At 55.6% G+C, this 17,747-nt stretch overlaps 1 protein-coding gene across 1 annotated transcript; it reads left to right on the forward strand.

Moving 5' to 3' along the window:
• The first annotated feature begins 7,725 nt into the window (after nucleotides 1–7,725).
• Nucleotides 7,726–17,421, forward strand: BAK1 (BCL2 antagonist/killer 1). Its single transcript, XM_054294000.1, has 6 exons — nucleotides 7,726–7,805; nucleotides 11,055–11,142; nucleotides 13,531–13,666; nucleotides 13,743–13,886; nucleotides 16,071–16,251; nucleotides 17,248–17,421. Exons 2-6 carry the CDS (start codon nucleotides 11,085–11,087, stop codon nucleotides 17,350–17,352), a joined length of 624 nt encoding a protein of 207 aa, XP_054149975.1. The 5' UTR covers nucleotides 7,726–7,805; nucleotides 11,055–11,084; the 3' UTR covers nucleotides 17,353–17,421.
• Nucleotides 17,422–17,747: the final 326 nt, after the last annotated feature.

Below are 17,747 nucleotides of genomic sequence, written 5' to 3' on the forward strand. Positions count from 1 at the left end.
TCCTTCTTCAAGCACTGGGCTGAGAAAAGAGACTTTTTAATTTATGTCAGGGTCACTCTGAGCAGCTAGAAATGCCGAGATCAGCCCCATTGCAGCCCCGCTCCAAGGGAAGCAGCGCTGGGGCAGCCGGACATCACCTCCATCAGCTCCTGGGATGAGTCAGGCTGTGCCAGGGCGGTGGCAGCTCCCAGCAGAGCCGCAGGGCGCTGAACAAAGGCGCCATCCCAGTTTGGAGCACAGGGAAGGGTTTAGTCATTGTGGGGCTGAGTCACTGCAGCCGGGACAAGGGACCAGGGACAGCGCGGGGTGGCAGCCGCTCTGCAGGGACTCCGCATGTAAATCAGCCTTGTGGCGGTGCCATAAACCGGGACAGGCACGGGTGGAGGGGGAAGAACCGGAGCCGGGCAGGATTTACAGCTGGGGGGGAAAAAAGGGAACACAAGTGGAGTGTTTAAGAATTATAGGTGATATTGCAGCGTATTTCACATGCCACCAGCAGAGCCCAAAGCTGTTTGCTGTGCTGGATGTGTGAATGAAGAAGCTGGGGATGGCCCATCCCTCGAAATATTCCGGGACAGACCTTAAAGATCCCCCAATTCCATCCTCTGCCATGGGCTGGGACACCTTCCACCAGTCCAAGCTCCAAGCCCTGTCCAACCTCCCCTGGAACACTTCCAGAGATGAAATTTGTGCATCTGGAGGCTGCAGAGGGGTTCAGGTCATTCCCAAATGTACAGCAGGAATATCTGCCTGGAAAAGCAGCCCCAGCTCTCACTGCAGCCGCGGCAGAGCCCATGACAGGAGAATTTCCTACCCACGGCCGCCTGCGCCAGAGCTTGAATCATTTCTGTCTTCGAGGCAGAAAGTCAGAGGATTTCCTTGAAAATAGAGCCTTTGTTTGGCAAATATTTCTCCCATCTGCTCCGAGGCTGTGAGTGCCCTTTGTTGGTTTGATGCTGGTCCTTTCCTCAGCCAGGGCAGTGCCAGCAGCACAGAGGGGACCCTGTGGCCCCAGGGCAGTGCCAGTGACACAGAGGGGACCCTGTGGCCCCAGGGCAGTGCCAGCAGCACAGAGGGGACCCTGTGGCCCCAGTGCCAGTGGCACACAGGGGACCCTATGGCCCCAGTGCCAGTGACACAGAGGGGACCCTGTGGCCCCAGTGCCAGTGGCACAGAGGGGACCCTGTGGCCCCAGTGCCAGTGGCACACAGGGGACCCTGTGGCCCCAGTGCCAGTGGCACAGAGGGGACCCTATGGCCCCAGTGCCAGTGGCACAGAGGGACCCTGTGGCCTGTCTGAGCTGGCGGGGCAATGAGGAACTGCTGCCTGTGTCACAGCCCAGGTTTGGTGTGTCAGAAATACCAGGCTACATCCTTAGCGGTTTGGAATTTGGGGCACAGATCGTGGAGCTGTTCTGTGCTTTTAGAGCACCTGAAAAAAAAAAAAAAAAATTGGGATCTGAAGCTGGAGGCGACCGCCTGGAGCCTCCCGGCCCCATCATCCTACAAATGGGTCATAATAAAAAATAAATTAGTGTGAGTCCACAGAAAACTGCAGAGCTCTATCACTTTCACAGGCTGAGGATCCCCATGAATATTTCATTTAAAATATTCTCCTCTGCTGGCTCGGATCACTGGAATATCCGAGTGGCTCACATTTGTAATGCAACTTTACAGCAGCTTCACGAGCCCTGTGAATCTCAGCCTGGACATCATTCCAGGCCTTTCTTTCCCTCCCTGTTGGTGCAGCACGCTGCATGGAGGAGGGAGCAGGAGGTGCAGCAGGAGCAGCACAAGCCTGAGTGGCTCAGGGCAAGGCTGCAGTGAGGAGCTGGGTGATGGAAAGGGGATGGAGCTGGGACAGCTCTCCAGCGCTGGATCCCGGTTTTCCATGGAGCAGGGGAAGCCAGCGAGGCTGGAAGAGGCTTTTCATCACACACAGTCCGTGAGCAGCTCCCCCTGCCCTCGCAGCACGGCGCTGTTTGTAAACAGCCACCTTAAAATACCTTAAAATACCCCCAGCAGGATGTGGCAGCGTCACTGCAGCTGCACCGGGGTGACAAGTGACCTCAGAGAGCCAATATATAGATATATATGTGTGGCACTCAGAGGGCCCCTCAGAGGGCCAAATATGTTCTTTCATAATATATTCACAGAATCACAGAATGATGAGGTTGGAAGAGACCTCTCAGATCATCAAGTCCAACCTGCGCCCTAACAGCACCCAGTGCCATGCCCAGTCTTTTATTAAACACATCCAGAGATGGTGATTCCACCACCTCCCTGGGAAGAGCATTCCAGCACTTTAGTATTCTTTGGGTGAAAAATTTCTTCCTAATATCCAACCTGTACCTTCCCTGATGTAGCTTGAGGCTGCGTCCTCTGTTTCTGTTGGAGACCAGCCCTACCTGTCTGCAACCTCCCTTCAGGAATTGTAGAGATCAATAAGGGCACCTCTAATCCTCCTCTTCTCCAGGCTAAACACCCCCAGCTCCTTCAAATGTTCCTCATAGGGCTTGTATTAATTCATATTATTAATATTATTTTTTCTAGAAATTATTTTATAATATAAAATAATATCTGAATCATAATATCTGAATTATAATATCTGAGCTGCCCAGCAGAGCCTGGCTGAGGTGTCTTTGCTTTCCATGGGGACAAGGAGCTCGGTGACACTGAGGAAAGGCCTGGCTGTCCCTGCCAGGCTCCTCTCAGCTGCTTCCCTCAGAGGTGCCCAGAACTGTGGTGGTGCTCACAGGGGTCCCAGGATGAGGAAAGAGATGAGAATCTTGACTCCATGTTTCAGAAGGCTGGTTTATTATTTTATGATACCTGTTATTTATAATAAAAGTAAATTACATATTAAAACTACAATAAAGAATAGAAAAAAGGATTTCATCAGAAGGCTAGTAAGGAATGGAATGATAATAAAATCTTGTGACTGAACAGAGAGTCCACGACAGCTGGACTGTGATTGGCCATTAATTAAAAACAACCACATGAGACCAATCAAAGATGCACCTGTTGCATTCTATAGCAGCAGATAATCATTGCTTTTCTTTTCCTCAACTTCTCAGGAGAAAAATCCTGGCAAAGGGATTTTTCAGAAAACATCCTGGTGACACAGAACCCCACCAGGAGCTGCCCTGCAGTGACTCAGCCGGGTCAAACCCTTCCTCCCGACACCTCGGCGGTGTTTGACACTTGCCCTGGCAGAGGCTGAGCTCTAATAATAACAACCCCCACATTTTCTACAGCTTCGGGAAATCTCGGGCGGTTTTGCACAGCCTGGAGTCTATTTGGAGCTCAAGGCTTCTAAGGATGTGTCAAGGACGGAGAGTTTTGGTACCTGGGAAGGCATCACGGGAAGGGGCCGTTGCCAGGACAGCTCTGCTAAACCACACCAGCAGGAAAACAACGATGGCTGAGTGAATTTGCCACTGTCATGGTCTGGATTAAACACCCTGGGGATGAACAGGGCATCTCTCTCACAGCCCTGATTTCAGGATGAGCATCTCTCCCATAGCCCTGATTTCAGGGTGAGCATCTCTCTCACAATCCTGATTTCAGAGTGTGCATCTCTCACAGCCCGGATTTCAGGGCGTGCATCTCTCACAGCCCCAGTTTCAGGCTGTACATCTCTCTCACAGCCCCAATTTCAGGGTGTGCATCTCTCACAGCCCCAATTTCAGCCTGGCCAGGGTTAATATCCCTCTCACAGCCCCGGTTTCATGGTTAGCATCTCTCACAGCCCCAGGTTTCACCCTGACCAGGGCAGTTTGGGTTCTACATCCCCGTTCTGTGACGTTCTCCAGGGATGGGCAGGAACACGAGGTGGGGCTGGGAAAGCCTCCAGCACCTCAGGGCGTCACCAAAATGTGTCCCCACACCTGGAGCAGGTGCCCAAGCCCCGGGCAGGTGCGGGGAGGGAGCAGCGAGGCCGGGCCGGCTCCAGAGCAGCCCCGGGGCGCTCAGGGGAAGCCCGGGAGCGCTGGAGCGAGCAGCGCAGCCTTTGTCCCGGCTGGGTGTGCCCTTCCTGGCATACAATTCCCAGATTAGCCAGAGCCGGGCTGCCAGCAGCTCCTGCGGCCCGTGACCGAGCTGGGAATGCTGTCAGGGCTGGGAATGTCTGGGGGCTGGGAATGCTCTGAGGGACGGGAATGCTCTGAGGGAAGGGAATGCTCTGAGGGCTGGAATGTCTGAGGGCTGGGAATGTTCTGGGGCCTGGGAATGACTGAGGGACGGGAATGCTCTGAGGGCTGGGAATGTTCTGCAATCTGGGAATGCTGGCTGGGAATGCTCTGGGGCCTGGGAATGTTCTGGGATCTGGGAATATTCTGGGACCTGGGAATGGTCTGAGGGAAGGGAATGTTCTCTGGGCTGGGAATGCTCTGAGGGCCGGGAATGTTCTGAGGACTGGGAATGTTCTGGGATCTGGGAATGCTGTGAGGGCTGGGAATGTTCTGGGATCTGGGAATGCTCTGGGAATGTTCTGGGATCTGGGAATGCTCTGGGGGCTGGGGCTGGGAATGTCTGAGGGCTGGGAATGTTCTGGGGCCTGGGAATGTTCTGAGGGCCGGGAATGTTCTGAGGGCTAGGAATGTTCTGAGATCTGGGAATGTTCTCCGAGGGGTTGCACAGCAGATACTCCCCTCCAAAGCACCTCATGGGCCACTGCCAGACTTGTGAACGCCTCCAAATTTCAGCCTGAGGGGGGCTTTGTGCAGGATCGGCCCGCTGGCTGTGGAAAGCCTCCATTCCGTGGGGAATTCCTGACCCTGGCTGCCCTCAGCCAGCAGCACGTTCCTCCCGCAGGCAGGGACAGCCCGGGAGAGAGGAAAAAGCCATTTCCTTCGTTCTGTGCTCCTGCAGAGCCCAGAGCCAGCACGTGGGGACACCACGGGAAAGGTGCCCTGTCCCCCTCGGGACCCCCAGAGGGAAACTCTGGGACAAACCTGGCCAACAACAGGGCTTTGCTGGGTGGGGTTTTACCATTCTGGGATTTGCTGAGGGTGCAGGAGGTGAATCCACCCACCCCAAAAAAACCTGGAAAACCGCTTTGTCCCTTGCAGAGCCGGTCCCATCGTGCTGTCCCCGCTGTCCCCTGGCCTGGAGCCGGAGCCAGCGGTGTCTGCGCCTCCCAGCCGGGTTAGCCCGGCTCAGCTCGGCTCGCTGGGAAGTCGGACAGTGCCACCTGGTGCTCCGAGGAGATTGAGAACCGGAATCCTCGGGTTGGAATGGACCTTGAAGGCAATCCAGTGCCATTGCAGGTGTGAAAAATGCATGTATTTTATGATTGGCACTTCGCAAATATTAAAATGAATATTATATGTGTTGTGTTAGAAAGTGATGCTGTGTTAATTCTCTTAAGTAGTGTGTTAAATATAGTTTTAGGTTATAAAAAATGTTAAAATAGAAACTATGCTATGTAGGATACTTTTTTCAAATAAAGGACTCGCAGCGAGATAGCAGCCACAGGACACCTAAATCCTTCAGAGAAAGAGAATTTATTGCCCTCTTATCAGAAGAAATGAACTTCTTCCCGCCTCGAAGGCGCTGTCAGGATTCAGAGGAAGAAGCTCACGATGACCAGACAGAATCCTGTATTTGAATGCAATTTATGCATCATGTATGAAGCGTATGAATATGCAACAGGCTGTTGTTTTCAAGGGTTAATCCTTTGTTAACGTGGGTCCTTTTTCAGGCTTGTGCTGCCCAGAAAAAGCCACCCAGACTGTCCGTAACTCTTTGTCTTTATTGTCTCATATTGTCCTAACTCAATTTGTCCAAGTTATTATTACTCTAATTGTATTACTATTTTTATAACCATTTTATTACTATTAAACTTTTAAAATTTTAAAAACAAGTGATTGGCTTTTTTCACAGCAGGGACACCTTCACTGTCCCAGACTGCTCCAACCTGGCCTTGGCCACTCCAAGGTCAGCCCCAGCTTCTCTGGGCACCCTGTGCCAGGGCCTGCCCACCCTCACAGGGAGGAATTTCTGCTGAAATCCTGTCTAGCCCTGCCCCTGGCAGGTAATTTCTGTCCTGGCTCAGCTCCTGAGCAGCAGCAGCACACCCCAGGGGTCTGCAGGGCTCTCTGCAGCCCCACTCAGGAGCAACTCCTCCTTGCTTTCCATCCCAGCGCCCAGGGCAGGAGCCTGCAGTGGAAACAGAGCCAGGCAGGGATGATGTCAGTGCTGACAGTGTCCAGCAGCTCCCTTCTGATGGAACTGACACCAGCAGCTGAGCTGGGAATAAACCTCTCCCTCTGCTCCCACCCTTCCCCCTCCTGGGGCCATTTCATCACCCAGAGCTCCTGGAATGGCACGGGGCAGATGTGCCTGGCACCAACGGGCCAAGCAGTCCCAAAAGCCAAGGGCTGCCCACTGCTGACCAGCGCATGCCAAGGTTATTCCCTCCTCAACTGGGAGGGATGGAAGAACCTCCAGGACTCCCTGGGGAGCCACAGCCTCTGACAGGGCAGAGCTGGGATCAGTTTTGCTCCTGGTTCTCCATCCTTACACCTTTTCCAAGGCCTGGGACTCTCCTCAGCAGCATCCCAAGGTTATTCCCTCCCCAGCTGGGAAGGGCCATTGAAGGATGGAAGAACCTCCAGGACATCCCTGGGGGGCCATGGCAGAGCTGGGATCAGTTTTGCTCATAGTTCTCCATCCTTACGCCTTTCCTGGGACCCTCCTCAGAGCATCCCCCACTCTCCCCATCCTCTCACCCCCCTCACCTGAAGCCCTTTGCTGGCTGCTCGTGTTCCAGAGCCTCTTCCCCAGGGACACCTCTGCTTTTGGGGGCCCTGCACCTTCACCTGACCAAAACAATCGCAAAATAAAGGACAGTGACTCCCCCGAGCTGTCACCTCCCGTCCCTCTGTGGAACTGAACTTCTCTCAGGAATGGCTGAGAGAGGATCCTCTTATTCCAGATATTCCAAAGCCAAGGGACCCATTCCAGGCAAGAATCCCAAAAATCCCTGGGCAGAGCAGATCCCTCGGAGCGCTCCTGCCGGTCGGGTGATGCCATAATCGCACTCGGGCTCTGCCCAGCCCCAAAGCTCCGCTGCTTATCTGGCATTTGCCAGCCCCGGCAGCCTCCCTGGCAGCGGCCCAAGCAGCGAGGAGAGGAAAAGCAGCTGGGGTTCAGATTGCTGAACCCTCCAGGGCTGAATCTCTCTCGGGCTGCTGCGATTTCCCCCAAAATCTCCGCGGATTTCGAATTCCCTGAGGCGCTTGGTGGGAGCCGCCTCTGCCACCGAGGACTTCGGTTTTTTTGACTGCTGGATCGATACGAGTTCCCTCCTAGGAAAAATAAACTCTCAAATCGTTACTTCAACCGGGCTCTCAGCCTGGCAGGGGAGGAATTTAAGGTTCAGCCGTGAGGAAAAGCCAGGGAGGAGCCGAGGACGTGCGGGAGAGCGGATCTCCGGGGATGGCACCGGCTGTGCGGTACCAACCCCGCACCCTGCACCCCCCGAGCCGCAACAGGGACCGGGAGATGCTTCAGCCTCCCCCAAGGAACCCCCAGAACCCCCCAAAAAATCCCCCGGAGCGCGGGGGTTGGTGCCTCTAGAGGGAGCTGAATAAATCTGAATAAAGCGCGGCTCTATCTATGGTCACTGGGGTTGGGTTTCTACTTGATTTTTTTTTTCCTCTTCTTCTTTTCCCTCCTCCTCCTCGGCCCCGCGCGCTTCCTTTGCCCGGGCGGGAGGCAGGAAGGGAGCGGCCGGAGGGATGGAGCGGGTCCCGGCAGGGATGCGGTAGCTCCCGGGACATCCCGACGCGCCGGGACGCGGTGAGTGGAGTTTTCCCCCGTTTCCCCCTCCCCAAACTCTCCCGGAACGGGTTATCCCCGTTCTCCGGTCCGGGATGGGATGGGCAGGGACGCAGCGGCGGTGCGGGGTGCGGGGTGCGGGAGGGGGGACAGGGACAAAGTTTGCGGTGGGTGCGAGAAGCCCCCGGGCCAGGGCTGGAGGTCCCGCTCCGGGCGGGTCGCTGCCCCAAAAAGGGAATTTTCCCGCCCCAAAAAGGGAATTTTCCCTCGTTTAATCGATATTTTTTCCACCCGGGAGGTGACAGTGCCCGCGGCATCAGGGCAGGGGACACCGGTGGGCAGGGGATATCGGTGGGCAGAGCTGTCCCCGCCGGGGATCGGGTGACACCCGTCCCGCCACGCCCGGGCGGTGACCCGGACACGGGCACGGCGCGTGGGGCTGTGCTGGCCCCGCCGGGACCCCCGAGCACGGTTTGGGGGTGACCTTGGCTGGATGGATGGTGGCGGTCCTGTGCCCACCCTGGGGCCGTGCTGGGTGGGCAGACCCCAAACTTGCAACCCCCGAACTGGGCAACCCCCAAACTGGATGACCCCCAAACTGGGCAATCCCCATATTGGGCAAACACCAAACTGTTCAACTCCCAAACTGTGCAACCCCCAAACTGGGCAAATGGCCCCAAACTGGGCAAATGGCCCCAAACTGGCCAATTTTTGCTGCCCTGGGTCAGGGGCAGGAGCAGCCCTGGCCCCGCTGGCCGGTCAGGGATGGGGTCAGGGATCCTGTGGGATCTCTGTCCTGCAGGAATCGCTGCCAAATGCTCGTCCCAAGGGATGCTCCATCGATTTCCTGGCATTCATAACAGTCAGGGGGTGATTCCAGAGCCCCTGGCTGGGCTCGGATATCAGGATTGCAGCTGCTTTAACTCCTTGCAGCCTCCTACAGGACCCTCGTAGTGTGGATGAGACCCTGCAGCTGCCCCGACACCCTCCATTTGAGCCCTGACTCACATCTTGGAGGGTTTTTATTTCCTGCAGCCCCGGGCTGTCTCTGGGTGTCTGGGTGTCACCTCCTGGTTCACACCCTTGTTCCTGTAACAAAGGGGGAACAGGGAAGCTGGGAAGCAGGAGGAGCACGGGCAGCAGCTCTGGAAGCTGGAGAGGATGGCCTGAGACACTCTGAGCCCTGCAGAGATGGACAGTGAGCTCTTCTGGGAGTCCACATGGACATTTGGGGCCGGTTGAGGGTGGTGACAGCAGTGACAGGGCCTCAGCATCACGTGTGACAGAGAAAACAGCGCTGCCAGGACCCAGAAGGAAACCGAAAACAAAGGACACCGCAGGGCTTCAGAAATGAAACTCAAGTTGAAAATCATGAGTCATCTGCTCTGGGCTCCTGTGCTGCACAGGCAGCGCCGTGCTCCAGGAAGCCCTCGCTCCTCACTTACCCATCCCAGGCAGGAAAAGTCCCTGTCACCCCTGGGCATCCCTGTCACCCCTGGGCAGCCCTGGGTCTCTGTGGGCACAGCCCTCTGCCCCACAGGCCGAGTTGGAAAAGCTCCAGAGGATTCTGAGCTCTATGCTGGGTGCACTCACACCCTGCCCAGCATCCTGTGCCACCTGAGCAGTGTCACTGCGGGGTACAGAGGAGATCCCCACTGTTCCCACAGCTCCAAGGAGCTGCTCCCAGCTTGGGAACAGCTCTGAGTCCTCCCAGTGCAGGTGGGCTCAGCCATGGGCTGGGATGGCAGAGGGGGAAGCACAGGAGGCTCCTGAGTGGGGGAGGAGATGGACATCACCCAAAGGATCTGTACATCCCAGGGGATGGACACTATCCAAGGGATCTGCACATCCCAAAGGATCTGTACATCCCAGGGGATAGACACTATCCAAGGGATCTGCACCATCCCAAAGGATGGACACCATCCAAAGGATCTACACCATCCTAGGGGATCTCCACCATCCCAAAGGATGGACACCATCCAAGGGATCTGCACCATCCAAGGGATCTGTACATCCCAAGGGATGGACACCGTGCAAAGGATCTGCACCATCCCAGGGGATCTGCACCATCCCAGGATAGGGAATTCTGTGATTCTGAGAGCCAGGAGAGGCAGCTCTGCAGCTGATTTGGCCCGTGCCCAGCAGCTCTCCCAGGGATTTACCCCTGGTCCCAGCTGATGATCCTCACTGCCTTCTCAGCTCTGTCTTGGATGGGGATTTTGTGTTTGGGGAGGAAGGGGGCAATCCTGTCCTCCATCCTCAGAGTGTAGGAAAAATCAGCATTTCCATCCTGCTCACCAGGCTCAGGCCCCTGTGCAGCTGTGCAGGACCTCGTGGTTTTCCCAGCTTTGCACTTCCAGGCCCCATCCCACAGCAAATGGGCTGTACTTCCATTTCTTTTGCCTTCTGAACAATCTCCAGTTTGAAGCCATGAGCTTGAACCACATTGTGCACTTCTTCCATACCCATGAGTGGTTATTTATCCCTACCCAGCACTTCTTTATTTTTGTCCAGGATGCAATTTAAATTTTGAGGTGTCAGGAACTGTGTTTCAGCTTTGGTGCAGATGAGGAAAGTCCCCAGCTCAACCCTGTGGAAGTGTGGGCTGGGAATGTGCTTTGGAATGTCAGACAGCAGCAAGGAGCTGCCCTGATCCCATTAATCCTGACAGGAACTTTGTGGCCTCAAGGACCTCTGATGAGCCCTGAACTGCAGGTTTAGGACACCTGTGAACTTCAGGGAAAAGATGAGCTTTGTGTTTTGTTCCCATTTATTTAATTTTCTTATTTTCTGAGAGGGGAAATGTAAAGAACAAAGGGAGTTAGAGGAAATTGGAGTCCTGGAGGAAATCAGGGCTCATCTCATGGTGATGTTGTCAGGCAGCTCAGTGTGGTCACAGCCAGGAAACCTCAGAGCTGCTGGAATTTTTGTTAAAGACTTTTGGAAAGCTCTGTGGGCTGGGCTGAGCAGGAGCTGGTGCAGCCCACAACTTTTGGAAGCAGTAGGAAAGTCCATTAGAGGTGTGAGGTCTCTTTTCATGACAAAAATGACATCAGCACCCTCCTTAGAAAATGAAACCATCATCAGCATCCTTGTAGAAAGGGAACCAGGGAAGTCAGAGTGCACTCAAACCCCTCCTGTGGGTACAGAATGAGTGTTCTGCAGGGGAGGAGCAAGCTCTGGCCAAGATAAAAGCACTGGGCTCTGCTCCTCGGGCTGTGAGGGGCCACAGGGCTCCTCCAGGCACTCACCATCTCCATCCCCTTCCAGGTGAAGCTGCCATCCCCAAACCTCTCTGCAATGGCCTCAGGGAATGAGGGGAATGAGGAACGCCGGGGGAGCCACGGGCTCAGCTCAGGTAAAGGGTTCTGGGGGCTCTGGGTGCTCCCCTCCTCTTCAAACCTTTGTTTTTTAATTCATTCCCATGCTGTGTTCCTTTGGCAAAATGGGATTTCCTGTCTTCAGCTTTTTGCAAGGCTGGGGTAACAGATCTGCTCTGTAAGGAGCTGGATTGGACTGGGAGGTGTTCAAAGCTTTTGGGAAATGCTGGGAGCATCCTGGTCTAGAGGGAGGTGTCCCTGGGTGGAATTGGGTAAGGCTTGATGTTCTTTTCCATCCAAAATAACCAAGGATTTTGTGCTTGGCATTGGATGGTCAGGGTGGGCAGCAAGGTGGGATTGGAGGCACGGAGAGAACAAAGTGCTGGGAGCTGTCTGGAGTTGTGCATTGCCTTCCCTGAGCATGAGAGAGCAGGAGGTGTTTGGGGTTGAAATCACAGAGTAAAACACAGATCTCAGACAGTCTGGGTGGCCTGGGGGTGACACCAGGTGCTGTGTGCCCTGGCAGGGCAGTGGTGACAGGCTGGGAGCGGGGCCACTGTCCCCATGTGAGCCCAGCCCTGCCCTGGTTACTGGGTGAAACTGGGAATGGGGCTGGCAGGAAAAACCCTCAGCTCAGCCCAGCAGGTGAAGGGTGGGACACGGTGACTCCTGGTGCTGCTGGGCAGGTGAGGAGGGTAAATCACACACAGAGCAGACATGGAGCAATTCCTTCCTTCTAGAGATCCCTGAGCAGCTCCAAACCTCCCCTTGGCACTGTTTGCCACCAGGCAAACCCTCATCCAGATCCCTTGGGTGGGAGAGATCCCAAGAAATCCCAATGGGAATAGCACCTGTGGGAAGGGGGAATCTGTCCTCCTGTCCTGGCGTTCCTAAAAATAGCTCCAGGGATTTTTTTTGGTGCAGAGATTTCCTCTTGTCTGGCTGAGTGTTTGCCCTCCTCTCCCTGAAACTCTGATTCAGTTGGTTTCATTTTCTTGCTCTCCCCTTGGAACAGTCACAGACTGCAACTCTAAGAAAGTGAAAGAGAGGGGAAATCTGGAGATCTGTTTGCCAAACAAACCCTTCTCTAGGAACAGAAAATAACCCCTGGAAAAGTGACAGGAGCTGTCCTTTCCCTTCAGCTCTGCTGGTGTCACCTGAGCATGGCAGATCCAGCCAGGACAGGGAGGTGGGAGCAGCTGGCAAAGCCTGTGAGGAGCATTTGGTGGGGTTTGGGGTTTGGGGATGGGGTGTGTGGGGCAGCACTGCCAGCACAGCTGTGCCCTCACTTCCCAGCCCTGGGCAGGAAAATCTCAGGATGGAAATGCAGATTCTGGAGAGCTGTGTGGCCAGTCTGGATTTCTGGGATTTCTGAGATTTCTGGGACGGTGGGACAGGGTTTGGTGTTCCTGGTCCCTGTGGGGTCACTCAGAGGGGCTGTGGGAGCCACTGTCCCCTCCTGGAGCTTCTGGAGCAGCCCAAACCGAGCTCCAATCCAGGACATCCCGTGGGGACCTTGCCTGGAGCTGTGGAATGTGTGTGATGAGGGATCTGTCACCGCAGGGCTGAAACACTCCCTGCTGCAGGGGGGCTGGTCCTGGCTGTGTGGGGACAGGGACACCTGTGTGGGTCTGCAGAAGGTTCTGTGGGAACATGTGTGGGTCTGGAGACATTTTTGTGGGCCTGGAGATGTTTATGTGGGCACAGGGACATGTGTGTGGGTCTGGAGAAGGTTCTGTGCGGACATGTGTGCATCTGGAGAAGGTTGTATGGAGACAAGGACAAATGTGTGGGTCTGGAGAGAATTGTGAGGGTGTAGGGACACCTGTGTGGGCCTGGAGATGGTTCTGTAGGCCTGGAAGATGTTTATGGGGGGATAGGGACATGTGTGGGTCTGGAGAGGGTTGTGAGGGTGCAGAGACACCTGTGTGGGTCTGGAGAAGGTTCTGTGGGGACATGTGTGGGTCTGGAGAAGGTTGTACGGAGACAAGGACAAATGTGCGGGTCTGGAGAAGGTTTTGTGGGTGTAGGGACACCTGTGTGGGTCTGGAGAAGGTTGTGTGGAGACGAGGAGACCCGTGTGGGTCTGGAGATGGTTCTGTGGGGACATGTGTGGGTCTGGAGATGGTTGTGTGGGGACAGGGATACATGTGGGGGTCTGGAGAAGATTGTATGGAGACAAGGACAAATGCGTGGGTCTGGAGATGGTTCTGTGGGGACATGTGTGGGTCTGGAGATGGTTGTGTGGGGACAGGGATACATGTGGGGGTCTGGAGAAGATTGTATGGAGACAAGGACAAATGCGTGGGTCTGGAGGAGGTTCTGTGGGGACATGTGTGGGTCTGGAGGAGGTTCTATGGGAATGGCCCCTTCCAAACCTGAGAATGGAGAGAGCTGGCCTGATGTCTCTCCGTGTGTCCCTGCAGAAGGCCGCGTGGCAGAGGAGGCTGAGGAGGTGTTCCGCAGCTACGCCTTCTACCGCTACCAGCAGGAGCGCCAGGAGCGCGGCGCGGAGCTGCCGCCCGACCCCGAGATCGAGCAGATCCAGCAGGAGCTGGAGAGGTAAATCCCTGCTCCCACCCCTCCCCTGAGCCAGGCCGTGCTCCAGAGCCTGGCCTGACTCCTCCTCACCCCCCAGCACGGGCAGCCAGGTGGGGCAGCGCCTGGCCATCATCGGGGACGACATCTACCGGCGCTACGACGCCGAGTTCCGCACCATGCTGGAGAGCCTGCAGCCCACCCGCCACAACGCCTACGAGACCTTCACCAAAATTGCCTCCAGGTAAAGCCTCAGAGCTCCTGGGGTGGGCTGGGGGCTTCCCCTGCAGGAGAAGGGAAGGGGAGGTCAGGTGTGGTCAGTGCTGTTGGTTAAACCCACACTCTGTTTGAGCTTCACCCTCCAGCCCTCGAGCTTCCCGGGGTTATTCCTGTGTTTCCTGCCTGTCTGCACTGCTCCGATCATTGTGCCCTCCCAGGCCTTGCCCAGCTGCCTGGGGTCCCTCAGAGGATGTCCCCCACGCCTGTCACAGCTCCCCCTCTGGGGCACAACCAGCTCCTGCTGTCCCCTGCTCCAGGCTGGGACATCCCAGGGAACAACCCCTGTTGGAGGTGGGATGGTCACAGAAATCTTGGAATCATGGAATGGTTGGGTCAGGAGGGACCTTGAAGACCACCTCAGTCCAACCCCTACCATGGGCAGGATGCCACACACGAGGTGGCTCAGAGTCCCCACCCAAGCTGGTCCTCATGGACACCTTGGTATGGGAGTGGCTCCATGGGCTGGCAGAGCCTGCAGGTGACACACACAGAGCCTCCTGCAGGTGACAGCCACCCAAAGCACAGTGACAGGTGAGGAGTGAGGGCACAGACCTGGAAAATTTCCTGCCAGGACTTCCCAGGGAAGTCTGGATTGAGGAGGCACCAAGGGGTTCTGTGCCCACCCAGGTCAGGCAGGACGGGTCTCTGGGCTCCTGTCACTGCTCCAAACACGTCTGGCTGTGACAGCCCTGTCCCTGTGCTCGGTGTTTGTGTCTAATTCCTTCTTTTCTCCAGTGTTTAACTCCTTCCTTTCTGTCCTTTTCCTGCTCCCCTATCCGGGCAGCCGTGCTGGCTGAGGCGGCAACACACGCAGGTAAATTAACCCCTGTCCTTGTCCTTGTCACACTCAGGTAAATTAACCCCTGTCACACTCAGGTAAATTAAATTAACACCTGTCCATGTCCTTACCACACTCAGGTAAATTAAATTAACCTCTGTCCCTGTCCTGGCCACACTCAGGTAAATTAGCCCTTGTCACGCTCATGTAAATCTCTGTCCTGTCCTGGTCACACTCAGGTAACTTAACCCTTGTCACACTCAGGTAAATTTGCAAATTGTTGTGGAGCTGCTTTTTCCCAGCACTGTTTGGATTCCCACGGAAAATTCTGAGCGTGGCTCCATTTCTGAGTCACTTCTCTCAACTCCCATGAAAAGATTTTCTATAATATCCAACCTCAGCTTTTCCTGCTACAATTTTGGGGCCATTTCCTCAATGTTGACTGCCCTGCTCAAGATTCCCCAGTGTAGGCTGGCCAACCCTTTTAGAGAAAAAAAATTCCAATAATATCCAACCTAAGCTTTTCTTGCTACAATTTTGGGCCATTTCCTCAATCTTGACTGTGCCGCTCAAGATCCCTCAGCTTGGGCACCTGTTCCAAGGCCGGCCAACCCTTCCAGAGGAAAAAAATTCCAATAATATCCAACCTAAGCTTTTCTTGCTACAATTTTGGGCCATTTCCTCAATCTTGACTGCACTGCTCAAGATCCTCCAGCTTGGCCAAGCCTTCCAGAGAAAAAAAATTCCTTAATATCTAATAAAAATTTTTCCTAGTACAATTCTGGGGCCGTTTCCTCAGTCTTGACTGCACTGCTCAAGACTGAGCAGTGTAGGCAGCTGTTCCATGGCTGGCCAATGCTTCCAGAGAAAAAAATTCCAACAATATCCAACCTAAACTTTTTCTGCTACAATTTTGTGCCATTTCCTCAGTCTTGACTGCCCTGCTCAAGATTCCCCAGTGTAGGCTGGCCAACACTTTTAGAGAAAAAAAATTCCAATAATATCCAATTTCAGCTTTTCCTGGTACAATCTGGGGCCGTTTCCTCAATCCTGATCATTTTGCTCAGGATCCTCCAGCTTGGCCAACGCTTCCAGAGGAAAAAAATTCCAATCATATCCAACCTAAGCTTTTCTTGCTGCAATTTTGGGCCATTTCCTCAATGTTGACCGCACTGCTCAAGATTCCCCAGCTTGTTCCAAGGCCGGCCAACCTTTCCAGAGGAAAAATATTCCAATAACATCCAACCTAAGCTTTTCTTGCTACAATTTTGGGGCCATTTCCTCAATCTTGACCCCGTTGCCCTGGCCAGCTCCGAGCTGGGAGCTCCGGGCAGGAATTCAGGCATCTCCTGGGTTTTTTTTTTTTTGCAGCCTGTTTGAGAGTGGCATCAACTGGGGCCGGGTGATCGCCCTGCTGGCCTTCGGGTACCGCCTGGCCATGCACGTGTGGCAGCGCGGCGTCAGCGGGTTCCTGCGGCGCATCGCGCGCTACGTCGGGGAGTTCATGCTGCAGCACCGCATCGCGCGCTGGATCGCGCAGCAGGGAGGATGGGTGAGCGGCCAGGGGCAGCTCGGGGCAGGGTTGGGCAAGTTTGGGGCAGGGGGTGGGTTTGGAGGCAGCTTTGGGGGCAGTTTTGGGGGCAGATTTGGGGGCAGGCAGCAGGGTTTGAGGATAGCTTTGGGGGCAGGTTTGGGGCAGCTTGGGGTAGCTCTGAGGCAAGTTTGGGGTAGGTTTGGGGGCAGGGGGCAGCTCGAGGGCAGGTTTGGGGGCAGGGTTTGAGGCAGGTTGGGGGGGCAGGGTTTGAGGCAGTTTTGGGGACAGGTTTGAGATAGCTCTGGGGGCAGGGGGCATGTTTGGAGGCAGGGGGCAGCTTTTGGGGGAGCTTTTGGGGCAGGTTTGAGGCAGCTCTGGTGCAGCTTTGGGGGCAGGGAGCGTGTTTGGGGGCAGGGAGCGTGTTTGGGGGCAGGCAGCAAGGTTTGGGGGCAGGGGACAGCAGTGGGGGCAGTTTTGGGGGCAGCTTTGGGGGCAGGGTTTGAGGCAGGTTTGGAGGCAGGTTTGGGGGCAGCTTTGGGGCAGCTTTGGGGGCAGTTTTGGGGTAGCTTTGGAGGCAGAGGGCAGGGTTTGGAAGTAGGTGGCAGGGTTTGGGGGCAGGTTTGGGGGCAGCTCAGGGGCAGGTTTGAGGCAGGGTTTGGGGGCAGGCAGCTTTGGGGGCAGCTTTATGGACAGCTTTAGGGGCAGACAGCAGGGTTTGGGGGCAGACAGCAGGGTTTGGGGGAAGCTTTGGGGGGAGGCAGCAGGGTTTGGGGGCAGCTTTAGGGACAGTTTTGTGGCAGTTTTGGGGGCAGAGTTTGGAAGCAGGGGGTGGGCTTGGGGGCAATGGGCAGGGTTTGGGGGCAGTTTTGGGGTCAGGGCTTGGGGACAGGGGGCTATAGTTTTGGGGTCAGGGGGCAGGGTAGCTGAAGGGGTCAGGGATTAGGGGTCAGGGGCTGAGGTTTGGGGGTCGAGGACACTGCCAGGACTGACCCCCCCGTGTCCCCTCCCTGGCAGGAGGCCGTGCAGAACCTGGACAATGTTTACGTGAAGTACCTGCTGGTGGCGGCCGTGGTGGTGGTGCTGGGGCACCTGGTGCTGCGGCGCTTCCTCACCCCCTGACGGGGGCACCGGGCACCCCCTGCTCTGCCCCACACCCCCGCGACTGGGGCGACCCCAGGAACCCCCAGGAGAGAGCATGGCTGGGGGCTCTGCAGGGCCTGGGGGCTCTGCACCCCCAGGAGAGGAATGGGGACAGGGGGGTGCTCTGCTTTGTTGGGTTTGGTGCCTCAAAAAGGTGCTGAGGAGGGCACATGTCTGGGAGGGGACATCTCTGGGATGAGGCATCTTTGGGATGGGGCATCTCTGGAGTAAGTTTATTTCTGGGAGGAGACATCTTTGGGATGGGGCATTTCTGGGAGGGGGCATCCCTGAGATGGGGCATCTTTGGGATGGGACATCTCTGGGATGGGACATTTCTGGTGAGGGGCATCCCTGGGATAGGTTATCTCTGGAAT

The sequence above is a fragment of the Melozone crissalis genome, unplaced genomic scaffold, assembly GCF_028551555.1.
Source record: "Melozone crissalis strain CALT ecotype California unplaced genomic scaffold, PUWL_Pcris_2 ptg000198l_1, whole genome shotgun sequence".
NCBI lineage: Eukaryota > Metazoa > Chordata > Aves > Passeriformes > Passerellidae > Melozone > Melozone crissalis.

Excerpts from the sequence above, each read along its gene's own strand:
- BAK1 (XM_054294000.1), top strand. The coding sequence starts at position 11,085 with ATGGCCTCAGGGAATGAGGGGAATGAGGAACGCCGGGGGAGCCACGGG. Across the intron at positions 13,887-16,070 it reads TTCACCAAAATTGCCTCCAG|CCTGTTTGAGAGTGGCATCA; the intron begins GTAAAGCCTCAG and ends TTTTTTTTGCAG. Across the intron at positions 16,252-17,247 it reads TCGCGCAGCAGGGAGGATGG|GAGGCCGTGCAGAACCTGGA; the intron begins GTGAGCGGCCAG and ends CCTCCCTGGCAG.